The sequence below is a fragment of the Phacochoerus africanus genome, chromosome 10, assembly GCF_016906955.1.
Source record: "Phacochoerus africanus isolate WHEZ1 chromosome 10, ROS_Pafr_v1, whole genome shotgun sequence".
NCBI lineage: Eukaryota > Metazoa > Chordata > Mammalia > Artiodactyla > Suidae > Phacochoerus > Phacochoerus africanus.
The window spans coordinates 49,178-67,319 of record NC_062553.1 but is presented as its reverse complement, the minus strand read 5'-3'; the positions used below and the strand labels follow the sequence as shown (position 1 = coordinate 67,319).

At 52.3% G+C, this 18,142-nt stretch overlaps 1 protein-coding gene across 1 annotated transcript; it reads left to right on the top strand.

The window, feature by feature from the left end:
- The first annotated feature begins 3,131 nt into the window (after positions 1 to 3,131).
- Positions 3,132 to 4,262, top strand: TMEM271 (transmembrane protein 271). Its single transcript, XM_047799506.1, has one exon. The coding sequence runs from the start codon at positions 3,132 to 3,134 to the stop codon at positions 4,260 to 4,262; it is 1,131 nt and encodes a 376-aa protein (XP_047655462.1).
- The last annotated feature ends 13,880 nt before the right edge of the window (positions 4,263 to 18,142 follow it).

The following is an 18,142-nucleotide window of genomic DNA, read 5'->3' as shown; positions in this document are numbered from 1 at the left end:
TTTAGACCACTGTGAGATCCTGCCAGTTGAGGAGGACCCTCTGCCAGGGGCTGGGGGAGCAGGGAGGCAGGGGGGTGCAGGGAGGAGAAGGTGCAGGAAATGGGGGCAGGAGGTGGGGGTGCAGGGAAATGGGGTGCAGAGATGCAGAGGTGCAGGGAAGTGGGGGCAAGAGAGATTGGGGTACAGGCAGGTGGGGGTGCAGAGAGGTGCAGGGTGCAGAGAGATGGTGGTGCAGTGAGGTGGGGGGCATGGAGGTCAGGGTGCAGGGAGGTGGGGGTGCAGGGATATGGGGTGCGGAGAGGTGGAGGTGCAGATGGGCGCAGGCAGGGAGGTGGGGGCAGAGAGGTGAGGGTGGAGAGAGGTGGGGGTAGGGAGGGGGGGAAGGAGAGAGGTGGGGGCAGGGAGGTGGGGGGTGCAGAGAGATTGGGGTGCATGGAGGTGAGGTGCAGGGAGGTGGGTACAGAGTCTGGGTTTGAGTCCTATCTCCACAGGCCACCCGATTTTTGGTGGAAAGCTTCTGTGAGGACAACAGGGCCACGTGCCTCGGGGTTTGTTGCAAGGACTGAACTAGGAAGCCCAATGCAACACTGATTCCATTGTCGGGAAGACAGCAGGCACCCAAGAGAAGTTAGGTCAAACTGAGTGAGGTGAAGCTAAGGTCTAAGAAAGGAGAAGGCAGAAGCTGGAGGAGGATGTGGCAAGGGCAATATACAACAGAAAAAGGGAACAGCACCTGCCAAGGCCCTGACATTGGAAGAGGCGTGGTTCATTTAAAGTGGTCAGAGGGACTGAAGTGTCTAGTGAAGGGTTGGGGGTGGTGGGTTCTGGAGGACGGAAGAGGACAGATCCCAGAGAAACACTGAACCTCCGACCTGCCTATTACAGATCCTTTGATTTGAGAAGCTTCTGCACTGCCCAGTCCTCAGCCTGCCCAGGCCCTCCCGGGCCTCCAGGCAGGCGAAGGACCAGCCAACACGAGCTCACTTCCTGCCCCAAAGCCTCATCAATCTGGCTGCAGTGGCACAGCATAGGGAATGGAGAAGTTGCTCCATCCTTGGCGGAGGTGGCTGCAAACCTCATCTCCCTGGAAACCGAAATAATCATTGGAAGTCGGCTCATGGCAACTAGGCTCTTGGCGTGGGAGCCACAATTATTATACAAGCTGATTTACACACCGTCCTTTTAAAACCTATACACCATAAATGTGAAGGAAGGCTTGCTAGTCCTACTTTCCTGGCAAGTCATCATGCATGAGGAGCAGGACTGAACGAGGAGGGTTAGCTGATGTTCTAAAATCTGCACTCCCTGCTAAAAATATAGCGAAACCTGCTCCTTCTCCCCGCAGCTACTGCTGTTCAAGTCAATCCCACGCAGGTGTCCAGAGAACCGCATGAAGGGCCTTCACATACATTCACTGGGCAGATGGTTTCCGCGCAACGTGGGCGAGGGGCCCCTGCGTGCTGGCGCCTGGCCAATGCGGGTGAGGCTTTCTCCAGACGCAGGGGGCCTCTGGTAGCTTGTGCCCCCGGGGACAGCCGGACACTGTGCAGCAAAGAGCATGAACTCTGGGGATGTGCCCATAGCCCAAACTTGCCCAGCGGGAGGCTGGAGCGGGGGTGGGTGTGTTCTCAAAGCGCCCCTGTGCCTCCCCCGACCCTTCCTTCCCCTGCGCGTTCCCTCGCTGCAGCCACGCCTGCCTCCCCTGGATCCACCGCAAAGTTATTTAACGCTGCAATTAGCCGGCAGGGTGAGTCATCGGCTCCCCGGGCCTCGCTGCAGCAGCGGCAGCGAAGGTGTGGAAAGAACCCAGGGCGCAGGCCCAGCCGCTCGGCCGGCGGGACCTCAGAGGGCCTTCCAGAGACGCCCCTTGCAGGTCTTGTTTCAGGAAGAGAATGGGGGCCTGCAGAGGTCCATCTCCACGCCCCACCCATCCCCACACCTTCCTCTCACCCAGCGAGAGCTCCTCTCAGTCTACCTCGGTCGGAAGGAGGCGATTTACCCTCCACAGCGCCGCAACCCCCTACCCTGCGTTGCTCTCAGGGACATGAATAGCCTTCTGACGAATTAACACGCACCCACGTCTGGGGGAAATTCCTGCATGGCCCCTGAGAAGGGCTTCGATTAAAGCTCAACGAGACTCATCCAAGGTTCTGCCTGGGGCTTCACCTCCAGCGCCGCAGCACCTCCATCACCTCCTGCTCCATCCCTGCCCACCCCCCTCCCCCGCTCTCAAGCCCGCACTACTCGGGCTGCGCCGGAGGGTCTCAGCACCTGAGCTCCTCCTCCAAACCCTCCTTCCGAGTCCACAGCCAGACTCCCGCCCTCATCCCCGGAGCAGCCCGCCTCATCCCTCCCCCGGGCTCCTCGCTTCCCTTCTCCCCCTCCCCCACCGCACTCAACCCTCCTCTTCCTTCCTCCCCATCCCCCAGACTCGCCCCTTCCCCAGTCTGCAACTCGGGCTCTCGCTTACATTCCCTCAGCACCGGGGCTCCCCTCTTCCTCCCATTCCTGACCCTCAAGCTAACTTCCTGAGGCTTTCTGACCCCTGGCAGGCCGGTGGGCGTGGAGTAAGACCCCAGCTCTGTGGCCGGGGGACCGCAAAAGCTGGGGCACGAGAGGTGGGAGGTGCTGGGGGTGGGGCCTGGGGGCGTCAGGGGAGAGAGCCCAGGGTTGCGGGGTGGCATTCCCGGAGCGGCCAGGGGCTAAGAGGGGAAGGCAGAGCGATGTGGTGAGCGGGACCTCAACCCGCGGCAGAGGGGTGTCCTAGGGGCTGCGGGGGTTGGGGGGCGGGGGAGGGCGGTGCCTGGGCCTAGCGCGCCGGGCCGCGGGCGGGGTGGGGGGAGCTGAGCGTCCTGGGAGGGGCGCCGCGGGCTGGGGAGGGGGCGCGCGCGCCCTGCGGTCCTCCGCGCCGCATCGGTTCCCTGCGCGGAGCCGCAGCGGCGGCGGAAGGCGGAAGATGCGGGCTCCGGCGGCGGCGGCGGCGGCGGCGGCGGCGCGGGCCCGGGAGGACGCGGGAGGATGAGGAGGAGGCCGGCGGTCCGGCCGCGCGGCGCCGGGAGGAGGCGCAGGCGGCGGGGGCGGCGGCGGGCGGCGGCGGGCGCGCGGGGTGCGGGCCGGCTCGGGCGCGGAGGATGAAGTGGAGCGTCCGCGGGGCCTGCGCCGCGCTCTCCTCCTGCCTCCTGCTCGCCTGCGCGCTCAGTGCCGCCGCCGTCGGCCTCAAGTGCTTCTCGCTGGGTTCGGAGCTGCGCGGGGAGCCGTTCCGGCTGGGGGCGGCCGCCGGCGCCTTCTATTCGGGGCTGCTGCTGGCCGCGGGCCTCTCGCTGCTCGGCGCCGCCCTGCTCTGCTGCGGGCCCCGGGACGCGCCCCTCGCGGGGCCTGGGCCGGGTCCGGGGCTCGGGGTCTCCGCGGCCCCAGCAGGGGCTCCAGAGGCCGCGCCGGGCGAGCCGGGGAGCGCGGGTGGGCCCTCAGGGCCGGTGAATAGCCAGAACCTGCTCCTGCTCGGCGTTCTCGTCTTCATGCTCGGGGTCCTCAGCGCCTTCGCGGGGGCCGTGATCGACGGCGACACGGTGTCCCTAGTGGAACGCAAGTACTCCCACTACTGCCTGCCCCCGCGCGCGCCGGCCGCAGCCCCCGGCCCGGCCCCGGGCACCGCGGCCGCCGCCCCCGGCCCGGCCCCGGGCGCTCCGCGCGGCCGCAGCACCCTGGACAGCGCCACGTCCGCCAAGTGCCGCCAGCTGAAGGACTACCAGCGTGGCCTGGTGCTTTCCACCGTCTTCAACTCGCTCGAGTGCCTCCTGGGCCTGCTCAGCCTCCTGCTGGTCAAGAACTACAAGTCGTCGCAGGCCCGGCGCGGCCGGCGCGGCCGGCGGAGGGGAGGCCGGGCCCTGGGGCGGCCCCGCGGCGGCCCGGGGTTCCGTGTGCAGCCTCCAGCCTCCCGGGCGCGGAGGAGCCGCCGGGGCCGGCGGGGGCGACGGCTGCAGCCGCGGCCGAGCGAGGCGTCCATCCTGTCCCCAGAGGAGTCAGACTTCGCCGCCCCGGGGGACTGCGCGGGCTTCGCGGCGCACCACGCGGTCTCCTACATCAACGTGGGCGTCTTCCACGCGTTCGACGAGGCGGGCGTGGAGGTGTGCTGCGGGGGGCACCCGTCTGTGGAGCTGCCGGGGTATGCGCCCTCCGACCCCGACCTCAACGCCTCTTACCCCTACTGCTGCCGGCCGCCCTGCGAGGCGGCGCGCCCCTGGGAGCCGAGCCGGGCCTGCTGAGCCCCCGGGCCGATCCGGACGGACCGCGCCCACCTCCTGCCCGGCCAGCGCAGCGAGGGAGGTCGGGGGCTGGCGGGGTGCAAAGCCAGGCTTCTCCCGCTTGCATCTTAAGGGCGGGTCTGGCCCAGCGCCTCCCGAGGCCGCCCGCCGAGAGACTGGTCCTCCGGTATTACCATTTCTGTGTCTGGGAGGTTTCTCTTCTTTTCTGTGTCTGTTCGTTTCCGGATTCCATTTTAAAGTTTACAATAAATGTTTTGGGGTTGGCTCGACCCCCACCGCACTTCTCTTTGGCAAGTCCGTTCCCTGGGCGCCCTCCGAGGTCCAGCGGAGGGCTCACCCAGCGAGAGTGATTTCGCGGCGGGAAGAAGTTCGCCAGAGGACAGACAGACCACGCAGCTGGTACGTTAGGAATGCAAGAAGTGAAGGAGCACCCAACAGCAACACTTTGTACACGGATGTGCCTGCTTTTGTTGATACTTTCTTACTGTAAAGCTCTCCATAAACAGTGAAAATGTTTGGTAAACTTATTGCAATTTAAAATTGGTGAGTTCCTTTATTAAATTAATTACCATTGGAGATATTCATCACATTGGGGTTAGAGGCTGTGTACACACCCATCAGTGTGGGGGGAAATGGTTGAGCTTGGTCAGACAGATGCTGAGGTTGAACAGTTGTATTCTGCTAGCTGGTTCACTAAATCCAGCCTCTTTCTGAGGCTAATTTTCTGTGTGTATACCAGGTCCCATACATTCTTTTTCTGGAAACTGGCGATGGGGATTTTACTGCAAAGCTGAGCTTATTTTGGTTAATACATATGAACAAGCCAATCCTATTTTGGAAAATCAGTCATAGTTTTTTCTGGCAAAGATTATTTTCCTGTTGATTAATTCACTAATCTGGTAATTCTGAACATTATGACATTTCATTTGAAATATACCCCTTAAATAGCCTTAATTGATGTGAAGGTCATGCTTTTAAATCACAAGGATATGCATGTGTGTGCATGTTCACACACACAATGGGATGTGTTCCAAATGATGGTGAAGCTTGCTGGGAGCCAGGCAGGCTCTGAATCTTGGGAAAAGGTGATCCAGCTCCCATGTGCTGGAATTGTGGCACCAGGCAGGTATGCTGCTAATTCTGGAGTGCTCTAAGCAGAGCCCCATGTGAGAAAAGCTAAAGCAATAATATGTAATCTCTTTAGAGTGTATAAGGGTCCACTTTTAATTGTGAAAAAAATAGCTAGATTTAGTGTTGGAAATGTAGCTTCCAGATGCAGGCTCTTGGGGAGACCTCTCCCCAGCTCCCAAGTGCCCTGCCCAAAGCCGAGTTCCACTGTACCCAGTGACCGAGGCCCCCACCCAGCTGGGCCTGACTGGCCTGCAGCAGAGGCTGCTGGAGAGATGAGGTCCCCTTTCCACGTAGAGAAGTGGAGACCTGTCGCATTCGGTGGAGGGGGCAAAGCCATCATACTGATGCTTGGACCGTTACTTTGAAACGCAGAGATACTGATCAAAGAGGCCACGGGCAATGTCTTCTTTTCATGTTGATGCCACCTGAAGAGAAAGAATCACTCATGGTCAATCTGCTAGGTTCTTATCCACAGACCTCTTCAGATACTTGTCTTTATTCGGGCTCTGGATTCAGCCAGCCTGAGGTATGGCCCAGCTAGTCCCACTTCTGGTCCTTACAGCCTGGCCCCTCCTGCCCTCAAACCACCAGCCCACTGGCCGTCAAGTAGAAAATGGAAGTGGCAGCAAAAGTGACTTTTAAAATACTTTCCCCTACTGACCTAGATCAAATCAATAAGGCATTGCCCATCATTTCCTGCTTCCTGAGCAGGGCTTACCCCCACTCCTGGGGCAGATATGTTGGGGCAGCTGTGAGGCTGAATTCCAGAGTGCCCCAGAGGAGGCAGCCAGGCCAGTGTGTGCCCAGCAGATGGGCACACGGTGGGCTCCTGCTGAAGTCTGCTGGGCGGGGACCGCCAGGACAGAGCAAGCAGCAGCGCAGATAGAAGACACCAGACCTTTTGTATCTTTGTTTTCTGAGGCCCCATCCTACAGGATTTGTACAGCTTAACATGTTAGATGCCTTATGAGTTTCTAAAAAAAAAATTTTTTTGGCCTCCCTGCTGCACATGGAGTTCTGGGGACAGGGATCCTTAACCCACTGGGCCGGGCCGGGGATTGAACCTACGTCCCAGTGCTCCCAAGATGCCGCCAATCCTGTTGTGCCACAGCAGGAACAACGAGTCTTTCAAATTTGCAAGCAAAACCAGTGACCTCTCATGTTTCAGACTTCCCTTGGGTTAGAACAGAAGGCAGAACGGGGTGAGGCAGCAGGGAGCTTCTAGGGTGCACAGACAGCCACTTCTCCCCATCAAACATATATTTGACCAAGAAGCTAGGTGGGATTTTCTTTTGTTTCTTTTTAGAGCTGCATCTGCCACATAGGAGAGGGGTTGAATCGGAGCTGGAGCTGCAGCTGCTGGCCTACACCACAGCTCGTGGCAATGACGGATCCTTAACCCACCAACTGAGGCCAGAGATCGAACCCACAACCTCATAGATACTAGTAGGGTTCCTTTCCGCTGAGCCACAGTGGGAACTCCCTAGATGGGTTTTTTTAAAGATGTGTTTCTACTTCCATGAATATTGTGAAGTCCACTTTATAGAGGCTGATATAATGATGTGGGATACCAGGGTTTTATTTTTTGAAGTTTCCTAGAGAAAATATAATCTCAAATACCCTTACACTCAAGTTGTTCCAAAGACCAGTCCTCAGGGAAAGGAGTGGAGAAGCAGGAAGCTGGGAACCTCCTCTTAGTTGGGATGAACTTCCTCTTGGTGGTGCCAGTCCTGGAAGGGTGTCCAGTGCGAGCACATGTTGTTCAAGCTTATCCTACTTTTTGACAGTTTAAGTTAGTTATTTAGAATTGATTCTTTATGTTCTTTGGGAAATAATGCCAATTCTTGGAGCTTTCTTATCCTACTTATCAGAATAACAATAAACTCTTGGCCTGGGGGAGGCCAGACCAAGAGTTACTGTCATGATGAAACATCAAAATTAAACCAAGCACATTTTAGCGCTTTTATCTGGCTTAATGCTGATTTTGTAAGATATTATTTTAAACATAAAGATTGTTTACCTATAAGGGAATAATTTAATTAACACAACACATGGCACAGTCACCAAACAAACCGTGTTCTCTTAAGATCGATGAACAAGTGCTCCCAGGGTCTCCTTGCTCCGACCTTGGCATTAGAGGCCTCAACCACAGAACGGAACTTTTGACTGTCATTCAATTAAACAATCATTTAATTTAAAAAATCAGTCAGCTGGTGTTTGTGGTGAAGATCAAACTGCTAGTGATCAATGTTTTTACTCTTGCCTGGTACTGCCCTGCAGCTGAGAACCTCGACCGTGCACACACGCACACAGGTGCACACACGTATGTGTGGCACACACACATAGGAAGGCAAAAAAACCGCAAAAGCATAAGTGCACATGTGTGAACACATGCACGGGTGAGCACGCACGCATACATTTACACTCCTTCACATTCATGTTTGCAAGCACATGTATAGTGCACGTGTGCGCACGCGCGCACACACACACACACACACACACACACACACAACCTCCTGGCATCCAGGACCCCAGAAGCATCCTGTGGGGGCGGGATGGCCTGGCTGCGGACTGGGGCGTCCCTTGCTGTGCACGTTGTGGAACTCAGTTGTGGGGAGCAGTCCTCGGAGGGTACCTTCTGGGTGCTGAGCAGCATACAGGCCCCCACACTGTCACATCCAGGTGGGGCAGGCTGATGGGACGGCTCCCCCCACCCAGATGCCAGCACAGCACTGCAAGCCACACTGGGGTGAGTGGCGGGGGCCAGGCTGAATGCCTGGTCTGTGGCTTGGTGGGTGCCAACTTCTGGGTGACTTCCAGGCCTAGCTCCCCCTCTGGGCAGTGGCTGTACACATGCCCTCAGGGTTATTACTGCCTCAAAGCACTGTTTTCTAAATAAGTATAAACACTTTATTATACCTGTATACCTATTTTTATGTGAGGCCTAATGTCATTTGGTTTATTTTCTCAATGATCCAATATTTTTGCTTGATTTGCTAATTTTCAGCACAGTAATTGACAGTTAAAAAAAAAAAACCCACCGAAATGGAAAAAGGAAATTTAACTTTGGAAAATATTGCTCATATATCATCGTGTCCCCAGTTTGAATTCCAAGGACTTCCCACGGTGGCAGGAGAAAGCCTGATGGTTCCTGTCACAGTTTATAACAGTCTTCTTAAGATGTCCATGTTTAGAGGGGAGTCTACCACACATGTGATTCTCACCTCAAGAAGCCCCCATTTATCTAGAGTGTCATAGAAATCCCGTCACTTTAGGATCAATAAAATCTGTGTTAAAGCACAGTACATTCCATAAAACAGTCATTTCTCCCCTGTGCCAGTATGGTTCATGTCCTGGTGCAGCAGACTCTGTGGCCATGGCCAGCTGGGCTACCCTGAGGGGAAGAGGCCAAGCAGACAGATAGGTAATGGAGGCGGCTCTGGCTCTGCCCTGGCTCTGCTGCCGGCACCGGGAGGGGTGCCTGGTGGCGTCTGCCTTTCTCTCCAACACCTAGGCCCTGGCCACAGTGTACCTGCTGTGGTCCTGCACTGGTCCTACACCACCTGCCTGGGCCCTTTCTTCAGCTCCACTCCCGCTACAACTTTCTTCTGAAATGTGTGTCAAATGGTGCTGTCTTAGGAACTTTCAGGAACTGCCTTTTCTGAAGAAAAGGAAAACCCCATGGATCTGGCCCAGTCTGACTCTTCAGCCTTCTCTGTGAGCCACAGGGGACTCCTGTCTGGTGGGGCCCCAGGAATAAACAGGCCTGATGCCCGAGGCAGGTGTACCTCCTGGGTACATGGCTGTTGGTTTGCAGTGGGAGAGCAAACCAGCCGGTGGTGAGGAGTCAGGAAGGAGAGAAACGGTCCCCAGGATGTGGGCCCGGATGTTTTATGAGCTTAGTTTCCTGGGGCCACTGTCACAAAGCATCGTGTGGCTTAAAACTGCCTGGAGGCCAGGGGTCTGAGTTCAAGGTTTCAGCAGGGTTGGTTCCTTCCAGAGGTTCCAAGGGACAATCCATCGAGTGCCTTTCTCCAGGCTTCTGGGGTTGCCCACAGTCCTGTATGTTCGTGTCACCCCTGTCTTGCCTTCAGTGGCCTTCTCCACTGTGTGTGCCCTTCTCTGCCCCTTATAAGGATGCCCATTGGCTTTGTGTCCCACTGTAGTTCGGGGTGATCTGCAAAGACCCTATTTCCAAATAAGGCCATGTTCTGGGTGAACAAGAATGGGGGGCGGAATATTGAACAATACGAACTTGGGACGGATCTCAGTTGAGGCTCCTTGCTTGCTCTTTCCTTCCTGTGGCGCCCCTTCCCTGACAACGGCACACAGGCACGAAGCCAACGGGGCCCTTGTCATCTGGCAGAGGAATTCTCTAAAAAAAGATGAAACATTCAAATCAACTGCCCAAGGGGAAAAAACTTCCTGAAAATAAGTTTCACTCGGCATATTTGCAAACATTTTCAGATAAGAGCCCCTGTCCAGTCTGGCACGCGTCACCAGACTGTTGGGGCTGTTTGGGGGCGGTGGTGGCCTCGGTGCCAGTGGCTCCCAGTCCCTCTGGGAGACTCAGCTCACGTGCAGGCGAAGGTCAGGAACTGTGGGCTGCGGCCCCAGCTGCTCTGGAGAGCCTTCCCCTCCTCCTTCCCCTCCGGGGGCAGCAGGGCCTGAGGAGGCCTCAGTCTTGCCCATTTAGGGGCTTTCTCTCTCCTGCTCTCCCCCCCCCCGCCCCCCGCAGCCTTGGTTCACACAGTCCCCATAGCACCCTCATCCTGGGTCCTGGCCCCGCCGGGACCTCGCCTTTGCCAGACCCTCCCTCAAGTCCACCCTCGGGACGTGGGGACATGTGCTCTGCTGGCCCCCCTCCAGTGGGCCTGCCTGTGGGAGTCCCTTCTGCCTCGAGTGTAACTCAGGTTATTTTTCCTGAAACGTAGGTTTTCGGTTCTCCTAGGTTGAAGCTCCTGTGGAGTTGCCCACAGCTGTGAGCTCTGCGCCCCTCACCTTGGGCCACCACCCCCTTGAGGCTGAGGAAATTCCAGGAGCTGCCAGAGGCCATGCCCTCGCCTGCCTGTCCCTCAAGTCTTTTTTTTTTTTTTTTTTGTCTTTTTGCTATTTCTTTGGGCCGCTCCCGCAGCATATGGAGGTTCTCAGGCCAGGGGTCAAATTGGAGCTGTAGCCACCGGCCCACGCCAGAGCCACAGCAACGCGGGATCCGAGCCGCGTCTGCAACCTACACCACAGCTCACGGCAACGCCGGATCCTTCACCCACTGAGCAAGGGCAGGGACCGAACCCGCAACCTCATGGTTCCTAGTCGGATTCGTTAACCACTGTGCCACGACGGGAACTCCTGTCCCTCAAGTCTTTATGGAGCCTGCAGCCAGCCCCTGGGGCCCACAACCCACAACGTCTCCGTCAGCGCAGGCGTCACCTGATCAGTGGCCAATTTGTCTTGAGGGCTTCTTATGGACCAGGCCCAAGTGCCAGGCGCTTTCAGGTCACTGCCTCTTTTAATCCTGGAAAGAGTCCCTTTACAGGTGGTAAAACCGAAGCTTAGGGAAACATGCTGTGTGCTGGGATGGAGCTGGCATGAGAGCAAGGTTCTGAGCCGTCTTTCCTGGTGCCCAGGCCTCTTGCCTCTTTCCAGCCACAAGCGGGGCCAAGATTCTGTTCCCAAGTGGCATTGTGGGAGTTTTGTGAGTCTGGCTGTGGGATGGGCTGTATAACAATCTTCAGCTCCCTCCAGACTCTGTGGTTTCAGCCAGCTGCCTGCTTACTGTCCCCTCCAATACCTGTCAGGCCTAAACTCAGCCTTTCACCAAAACTTGGCATCTTCTTCGCCTAGGCTGAGGGACTCCATCCCTATAGCCATCACCAAGCCCCTCCGCTCAGCCTCTAACTCATCTCAGTTTTCATTCAAGAGCTGCTCCCTGGGCCAGTTGCCAGGAATTCCCAAGGGTGTCTCACAGCCCACGTCTGTCACCTGCCCTGATTTGAGTGCACGTGTTCACTCTTGGGAGACTGGCGGGTAAAGAGATTTTCACATTCTTTTTTTTTTCATACTACTTGCAGAAATCTGGTTGTATTTTACATGTAAGGCACATCTCAGTTTGGACCAGCCACATTGCAAAGACTCAGTGGCTGCCTGTGGCATGTGGCTGACCATTCTAGGCGAGGACAGCCTCTTCTGTATTTTGTATTTTGATCAGGAAGAGTGCTAAAGATAATGTACCGCAGGTAACACAGGTATCCACCATTGAGATTCAGTTTGCACTGCCGTCAAAAATAAAACACAAAGAGGAGTTCCCGTCGTGGCTCTGTGGTTAATGAATCCGACTAGGACCCATGAGGTTGCAGGTTTAATCCCTGGCCTTGCTCAGTGGTTAAGGATCCGGCATTGCCGTGAGCTCTGGTGTAGATTGCAGACGAGGCTCGGATCCCACGTTGCTGTGGCTCTGGCATAGGCTGGCGGCTACAGCTCCCATTCGATCCCTAGCCTGGGAACCTCTGTATGCCTTGGGAGCGGCCCTAGAAAAGGCAAAAAGACAAAAAACAAACAAACAAACAAACAAACAAGCAAAACCCACAAGGAGTTCCTGCTGTTGCACAGTGGGTTAGTGACCCAGTGTTGCTGCAGCTGTGGGGTAGGTCACAGCTGCAGCTCAGATTTGATCCTGGCCCAGGAACTTCCATATACCGTGGGTATAGCCAACAAACAAACAAACAAAAAAACAAAAAACTTTAACATTTTAAAATGTCGTTCCTCATATTCAGTCTACATTCTTTTTTATTTTTATTTTATTTTTTAAGGGCTGCACCTGTGGCATATGGAAGTTCCCAGGCTAGTGATCAAATCAGAGCTGTAGCTGCCAGCCTAAACTACAGCAGCACCAGCTCTGAGCCTCGTCTGCAACCTACACCACAGCTCACGGCAAAGCCGGATCCTTCACCCACTGAGTTGAACCACAACCTCATGGATATTCATCAAGTTCATAACACGCTGAGCCACAAGGGGAACACTTCTCTTTTATTTTTAAAAGTATAAAGTGACACAGGGGTAGCCAGAGCATCCCCCTCTCCCTCTGGGTCACCACTTACCTCTAGCTGGCTGTGGGTCACTCCCTAGGATGGTTTTGCTTCTACCACAAAAGTATGTGTCTGTGCACATTACATGGTATTTTTTTTGCATTAATTTTTTGATTAGAGTATAGTTGGTTTGCAATGTTGTGCCAATTTCTTTTTCACAGCAAAGTGACCCAGTCATATATATATATATATATATATATATACACACACACGCACACATTCTCTTTCTTATATTATCTTCCATCATGGTCTATCCCAAGGGACCAGATATAGCTCCCTGTGCTGTATAGTAGGACCTCATTGCTCATCCGTTCTAAACATAATAGTTTTCACCTACTAACCCCAAGCTCCCAGTCCATCCCACTCCTTCCCATCTCTCCCTTGACAACCATAAGTCTATTCTCTACGTATGTGAATCTGTTTCTGTTTTTTTTTTTTCTTTTCATAGTCACGCCTGTAGCATGTTCCTGGACTAGAGGTCAAATTGGAGCTGCAATTGCAGGCCTAAACTACAGTCATGTTGACACCAGATCTGAGCTGCATCTTCGACCTACACTGCAGCTTGTGGCAAGGCTGGGTCCTTAACCCGCTGAGCAAGGCCAGGGATCGAACCCGCATCCTCATGGATACTGTGTCAAGTTCTTAACCTGGTGAGCCACAGTGGGAAGTCCTATGAGTATGTTTCTGTTTTATAGAAAGGTTCATCTGTGCCATATTTTAGATCCCACATATAAGTGATACCACATGGTATTTGTCTTTCTCTTTCTGACTTATCTCACTTAGTATCATAATCTTTAGTTGCATCCATGTTGCTGCAAATGACCTCATTGCATTCTTTGCTATAACTGAATAGTATTCCACTGTATATCATGTCACACAGTATTGTTTTGCATGTTTTAAAACTTCACATAATGGTGTCGTACTGAGAAAGGTTCCTGGACTTCATTCCAATGGCTCTGTCTGGAGGCCTTTCCATGCCAAGCAATTCTCCATGTCAGCTGGTCTGACACTGTCCACCACTTGGTCCTGACACTGTCCACTGCTTGGCCCCCACACTGCTCCCTGTTCAGTCCTGACACTGTCCACCCGGAGATAGAATCAGATCCCACTTTCCACTTCAGACACCAAACATGTCGTTGCCTGGGCCTCTGACCGACTTGCTGTAAATCAGAGATTCCCACAACCCCTTCTTCTGAGTTATCCCATTAGTTTTGAAGACCGTCTCACAGAACTCAGGAAAACCTGTTTACTTACTAGTTTAGTGATGTATCATTAAAAGGTATTAAAGGATATGAATCAATAACCAGATGAAGAGATACATAGGGCAAAGTCACGGAAAAAGCAGCTTTGCTCTTCATGGAGCTGGGGGCCCAGAAGAGGGGCACACGTACCCTTCCCCTTCCTTGTCTCCTGGCATGCGAACTCTCCAAGAAGGCCCAAAAAGCACTCCTTTTTTTTTTTTCTTTTCTTTTGGCCACACCCATGGCATAAGAAATTTCCTGGGCCAGCCTCTCCAGTCAGGTTCTTAACCCACTGCACCACACAGGGAACTCCCTTTTGGGGGGTGTTAATGGAGACTTGATTACATAGACATGATTGACTAAGTCATTGGCCAGTGGTGATTGACTCAACCGCAGCCCCTCCCCTCCTCAGAAATCAAGGGGCAGCACTGAAAGTTGCAGCTCTCTCTTGACTTGCTGGTTCTCCTGATAATCTGTCCACACTCTCGGGTGGGATCTACAGCCATTTCACTTTTATGGTTCTGAAACACTTTTCAGAAATTGAATACAAGAGACCAAATATTGTAACAAAAGGTATTCCCATTGCTCTTATTGATATGGAAATTTCAAGGTTTTGGGAATTGGGAGCCAGGAACTGTGGATGAGGAGCAAATACATCGGAAACATATTTTGGTCCCCTATACATTTCGTAAACGGTGATATCGCCTGTGCTGTGTTAATCTCAATGTCCTGACTCTGAGATTTGCTTATGGTGCTTCCTGACTCTGGTTCTCGTATTAACTGCTATGTTGTGTCCACTGTGCAGCTAACCCTCAGCTCACTCAGCATTTCCCCACTGGGTCCATTCTAGGTGACTTCCTTTCTCACCGTTACAATCTGTGCTGAAAAAAAAAAACCCTTACCTGTCTTGTTCCCAGGTGAGACTTTCTCTAGGCCCCACATGCATGTGAGATCATGAGGCCTGTGAATTTCAGCTCTGCCAGAAGCTGCAGGAAGAAGCCCCTGTGTGCGTGGCTCCCCTCTGGGCTATCTCCTGCACCTCCCTCAGAGACCCTTGCTTTTTCCTCTTGTTGGTTGCTATGAAATGATATCTCACTGTTTTCACTTGCATTTCCACAGTTACTAGTGAGGTATTGATTGTTCAGTAACTCCTGCGTTCTTATTCTCCAGCCGTAAAAAAATTGCTTGCTGGAGGTCCCATTGTGGTTCAGCAAGTTAAGAACCTGCGGACTAGTATCCATGAGGATTCAGGTTCGATCCCTGGAGTTGCACAGTGGGTTAAGGATCTGGCATTGCCACAAGCTGCTTGTAAGGTCACAGAGGCAGCTTGGAGCTAGCATTGCTGTGGCTGTGGCACAATGCAGCAGGTGTGGCCATAAAAAGAAAAAAAAAAGTTTGTCTTTTCAGTTATTGATTTCTAGGAGTGACACACACCCTGAGTACTGTTCCTCTGGTGTTTGCAAATATCCCAGAGTGGAGCTGTCTTTTCATTTGTTTGTGGTATCATTTGTCAAAAAGTAAATCACATTTATTAATCTCTCTTTTATGGCTTGTAACAAATAAAGAAAATGCAGACTAAGTCATCAGCCACTGCAGTGCTGACTGACAGTGCACCCGGAGAGGAGCTCAGGGAGAAAACAAGAAGGGCACTCTGTGCTTTGGAAAAGCAGTCTTCTGAGATCGATCGATCGAAGCACATCTCAGGAAGAACTTGAGTGAAGCCAGCCTCTTGCACCCTCCCCTACATAGAAAAGCACTAAAAAATTTAGCTTGAAATGGCTGTTCTCTGTGAATTGCAATGCTGAGTTAGAGATGTCTGCCTGACTGCATGTACGCCTAGGCCGAAGGTCGTAGATAAACTAGGCGTCTCCCCACCCTTTCAGAGCAGCTCTCAGCTGTCTCCTGGGCTACAGTCTGCAGTAAGGTCCCGAATAAAACTTAGGCCCCCAGTGCATATGGTGTGCATTTTTCTTTGACTCTTGTCTTCCTGTGTCTCGCTTAAGAAATTCTCCCTATCCCAACATTTTAAAGATATTTTCCCCTTTTTATGAAAGTTTTCCAGTTTTTCTTTTATATTTAGGTTGTTGGGGCCCAGGGTGGGCAGCCTCAATGCCATGTGGATTATTTTGAAATCAAGTTACTTAAGACCTGGCCCACATGAGAGGGACAGTTTGACCTGCCTCTCCGTCTCCCTGAAAGCAGGAAATAAGGCTCCTATGTGGGGATTTAGAGAAGGCTGTATGAACAAACCTTGTTATCTTTTTACTTCCTTAATACTCAAACACGAATTTTGCTTAAATTCCTTTCTAATTAAGCACCCAAACCTAAACTTCTTTGTCAGTTACTCTCAAATTTATTGTTTCTTTGTCTAAGAACTATAAAAACTGCCTGCTTTGGCCATTTCTTAGGTCCTATTTCTTTTCTTTTCTCTTTGTCTTTTTAGGTCCGCACCCTTGGCATACGGAAGTTGCCAGGCTAGGGGTGGAGTTGGAGCTACAGCTGTTGGCCTATGCCACAGCTCATGGCAATGCCAGATCCTTAACCCACTGATCGAGGCCAGGGATTGAACCCGCATCCTCATGGATGGTAGCTGGGTTTGTTACTGCTGAGCAATGATGGGAACTCCTTAGGTCTTGTTTATTTGAGACCTCTGTGCTTTCTGTGAGTTAAATTTGTTTCTTTGTCTTCTGTTAATCTGTTTTATATTCATCTTATTACAGGTCCAGTCAGAAGAACTCAAGAGGGTAAAGGGGCGGATTTCCTCTTCTCTGACGTCTCCAACACAAAGTTACGTAGAGGTGGGATGAAGGGCCTCCTCTTCCCGTTTCTGGCTTAAGTCATGAAGTACGGAGTTTGCTGAGGTTTCTTCTATCTTTAATTTGCTAGGAGTTTCCTTTTGGGGGGACAGGTAATTTTTTTTTCTGTTTTTTTTTTTCAATATAAATGGGCCCTGAATTCTATCAACTTCTTTTAATGATTATCACAATCATTTGTTTTATCAACCAAAAGAGGAAACAAAAACAAAAACAAAAAACAAAAAACAAATGCCCACGGAGACTTGCAAATAAGAGAACAGTTTATTTGGGGTCGTAAGAACTGCAAATCGGGAGACAGATTCAGGTTAAACTGAAAGAGTGTCCCAGGGTAGAGAAAGAGTCAGAGGCCTATAAACCAAAAGTCATCAGGCTGTGCTCTGACACAAGAAAGGCAATATTTGTCCCTGAGGGGATAGCTCTCATGAGTTGTTTTTGATGAAGTGTTCAATGAGTATCTCGAGTTTCTGGCAGATGCCTTCACTAGGACATTATGTGGTCAAAAGCTCAGATTCCATCATGCTTCCTCGAAGCTCTCCCAGCTCCGTCTCCCAGAGCCCCCGGCAATACTGACTATTTTGATTTTCCTTGCAGTTTTTCTTCCCCCTGGATTAATCTATTACTGTGGTAAATTACACTAATCCAGATTTTGACTTTAGGTCAAATAGTTCAAAAGTCAGCTGTACTATTGTTTTCCCTGTCTATTCGTATATTCGCCCCTTTAAGCAATTATTTTCTTGGTAATATGCCTCCATATTTACTGAAAAATGATAGTTATTTCCATTTTAGGCGTGATTACTCATTTCTTACTATTGTTCACTGGGACTAGTTTTCTCATACACACCCCCCCACTCGACACACCCTTCTCTCCCCAGTGGAGTTTGGCATTTTTTGGAGTCAAATCAGTATCCTCCTTTACAAAGATCATAAACATTGTCCATAGGTGAGGTATGTGGTATTCCATGATTATTCTTTTTCTTGTTTTTCTGAAATTAACAACTGATATTTTCTATGAAACTGTGGGCGTGTCATCCCCAAATTTTGACAGAAACGAAAATGTTCTCATTATGTGGTCAAGTGTTCCTAGGCTTTCTTTCTGTACAGTCCTCCTTCCTTAGCCCTATGCCTCTTGACACCGGCTCTGGGGGTCTCTGCACAGTCAATATTAAGCACCTCCCTCTGTCCCACTTAGGTCCCTGCAGATAGCTCTACACTGTGTCCCAAGACCTCGGCAGGGGGCAAGTGGGGCTGAATTTCCACTGAGCACACTGGCCAGTCATAGATGTTTATAGCAGCTTAATTCATAGTTGCCAAAACTTGGAAGCAACCAAGATGTCCTTCGGAAGGTGAATGGATAAATAAACTGTGGCCCATCCAGACAGTGGAATACATTATAATTCAGCATTAAAAACAAATGAGCTTTGGAGTTTCCAGGCTTAGCAGAAATGAACCCGAATAGTATCCATGAAGATGTGGGGTTTCATCCCTGGCCTCAATCAGTGAGTAAAGGATCTGGCATTGCTGTCGTGTAGTTTGCAGGCCAGGCTTGGCTCTGGCACCGCTGCAGCTGTGGTGTAGGCCAGCAGATGTAGCTCCAATTCGACCCTAGC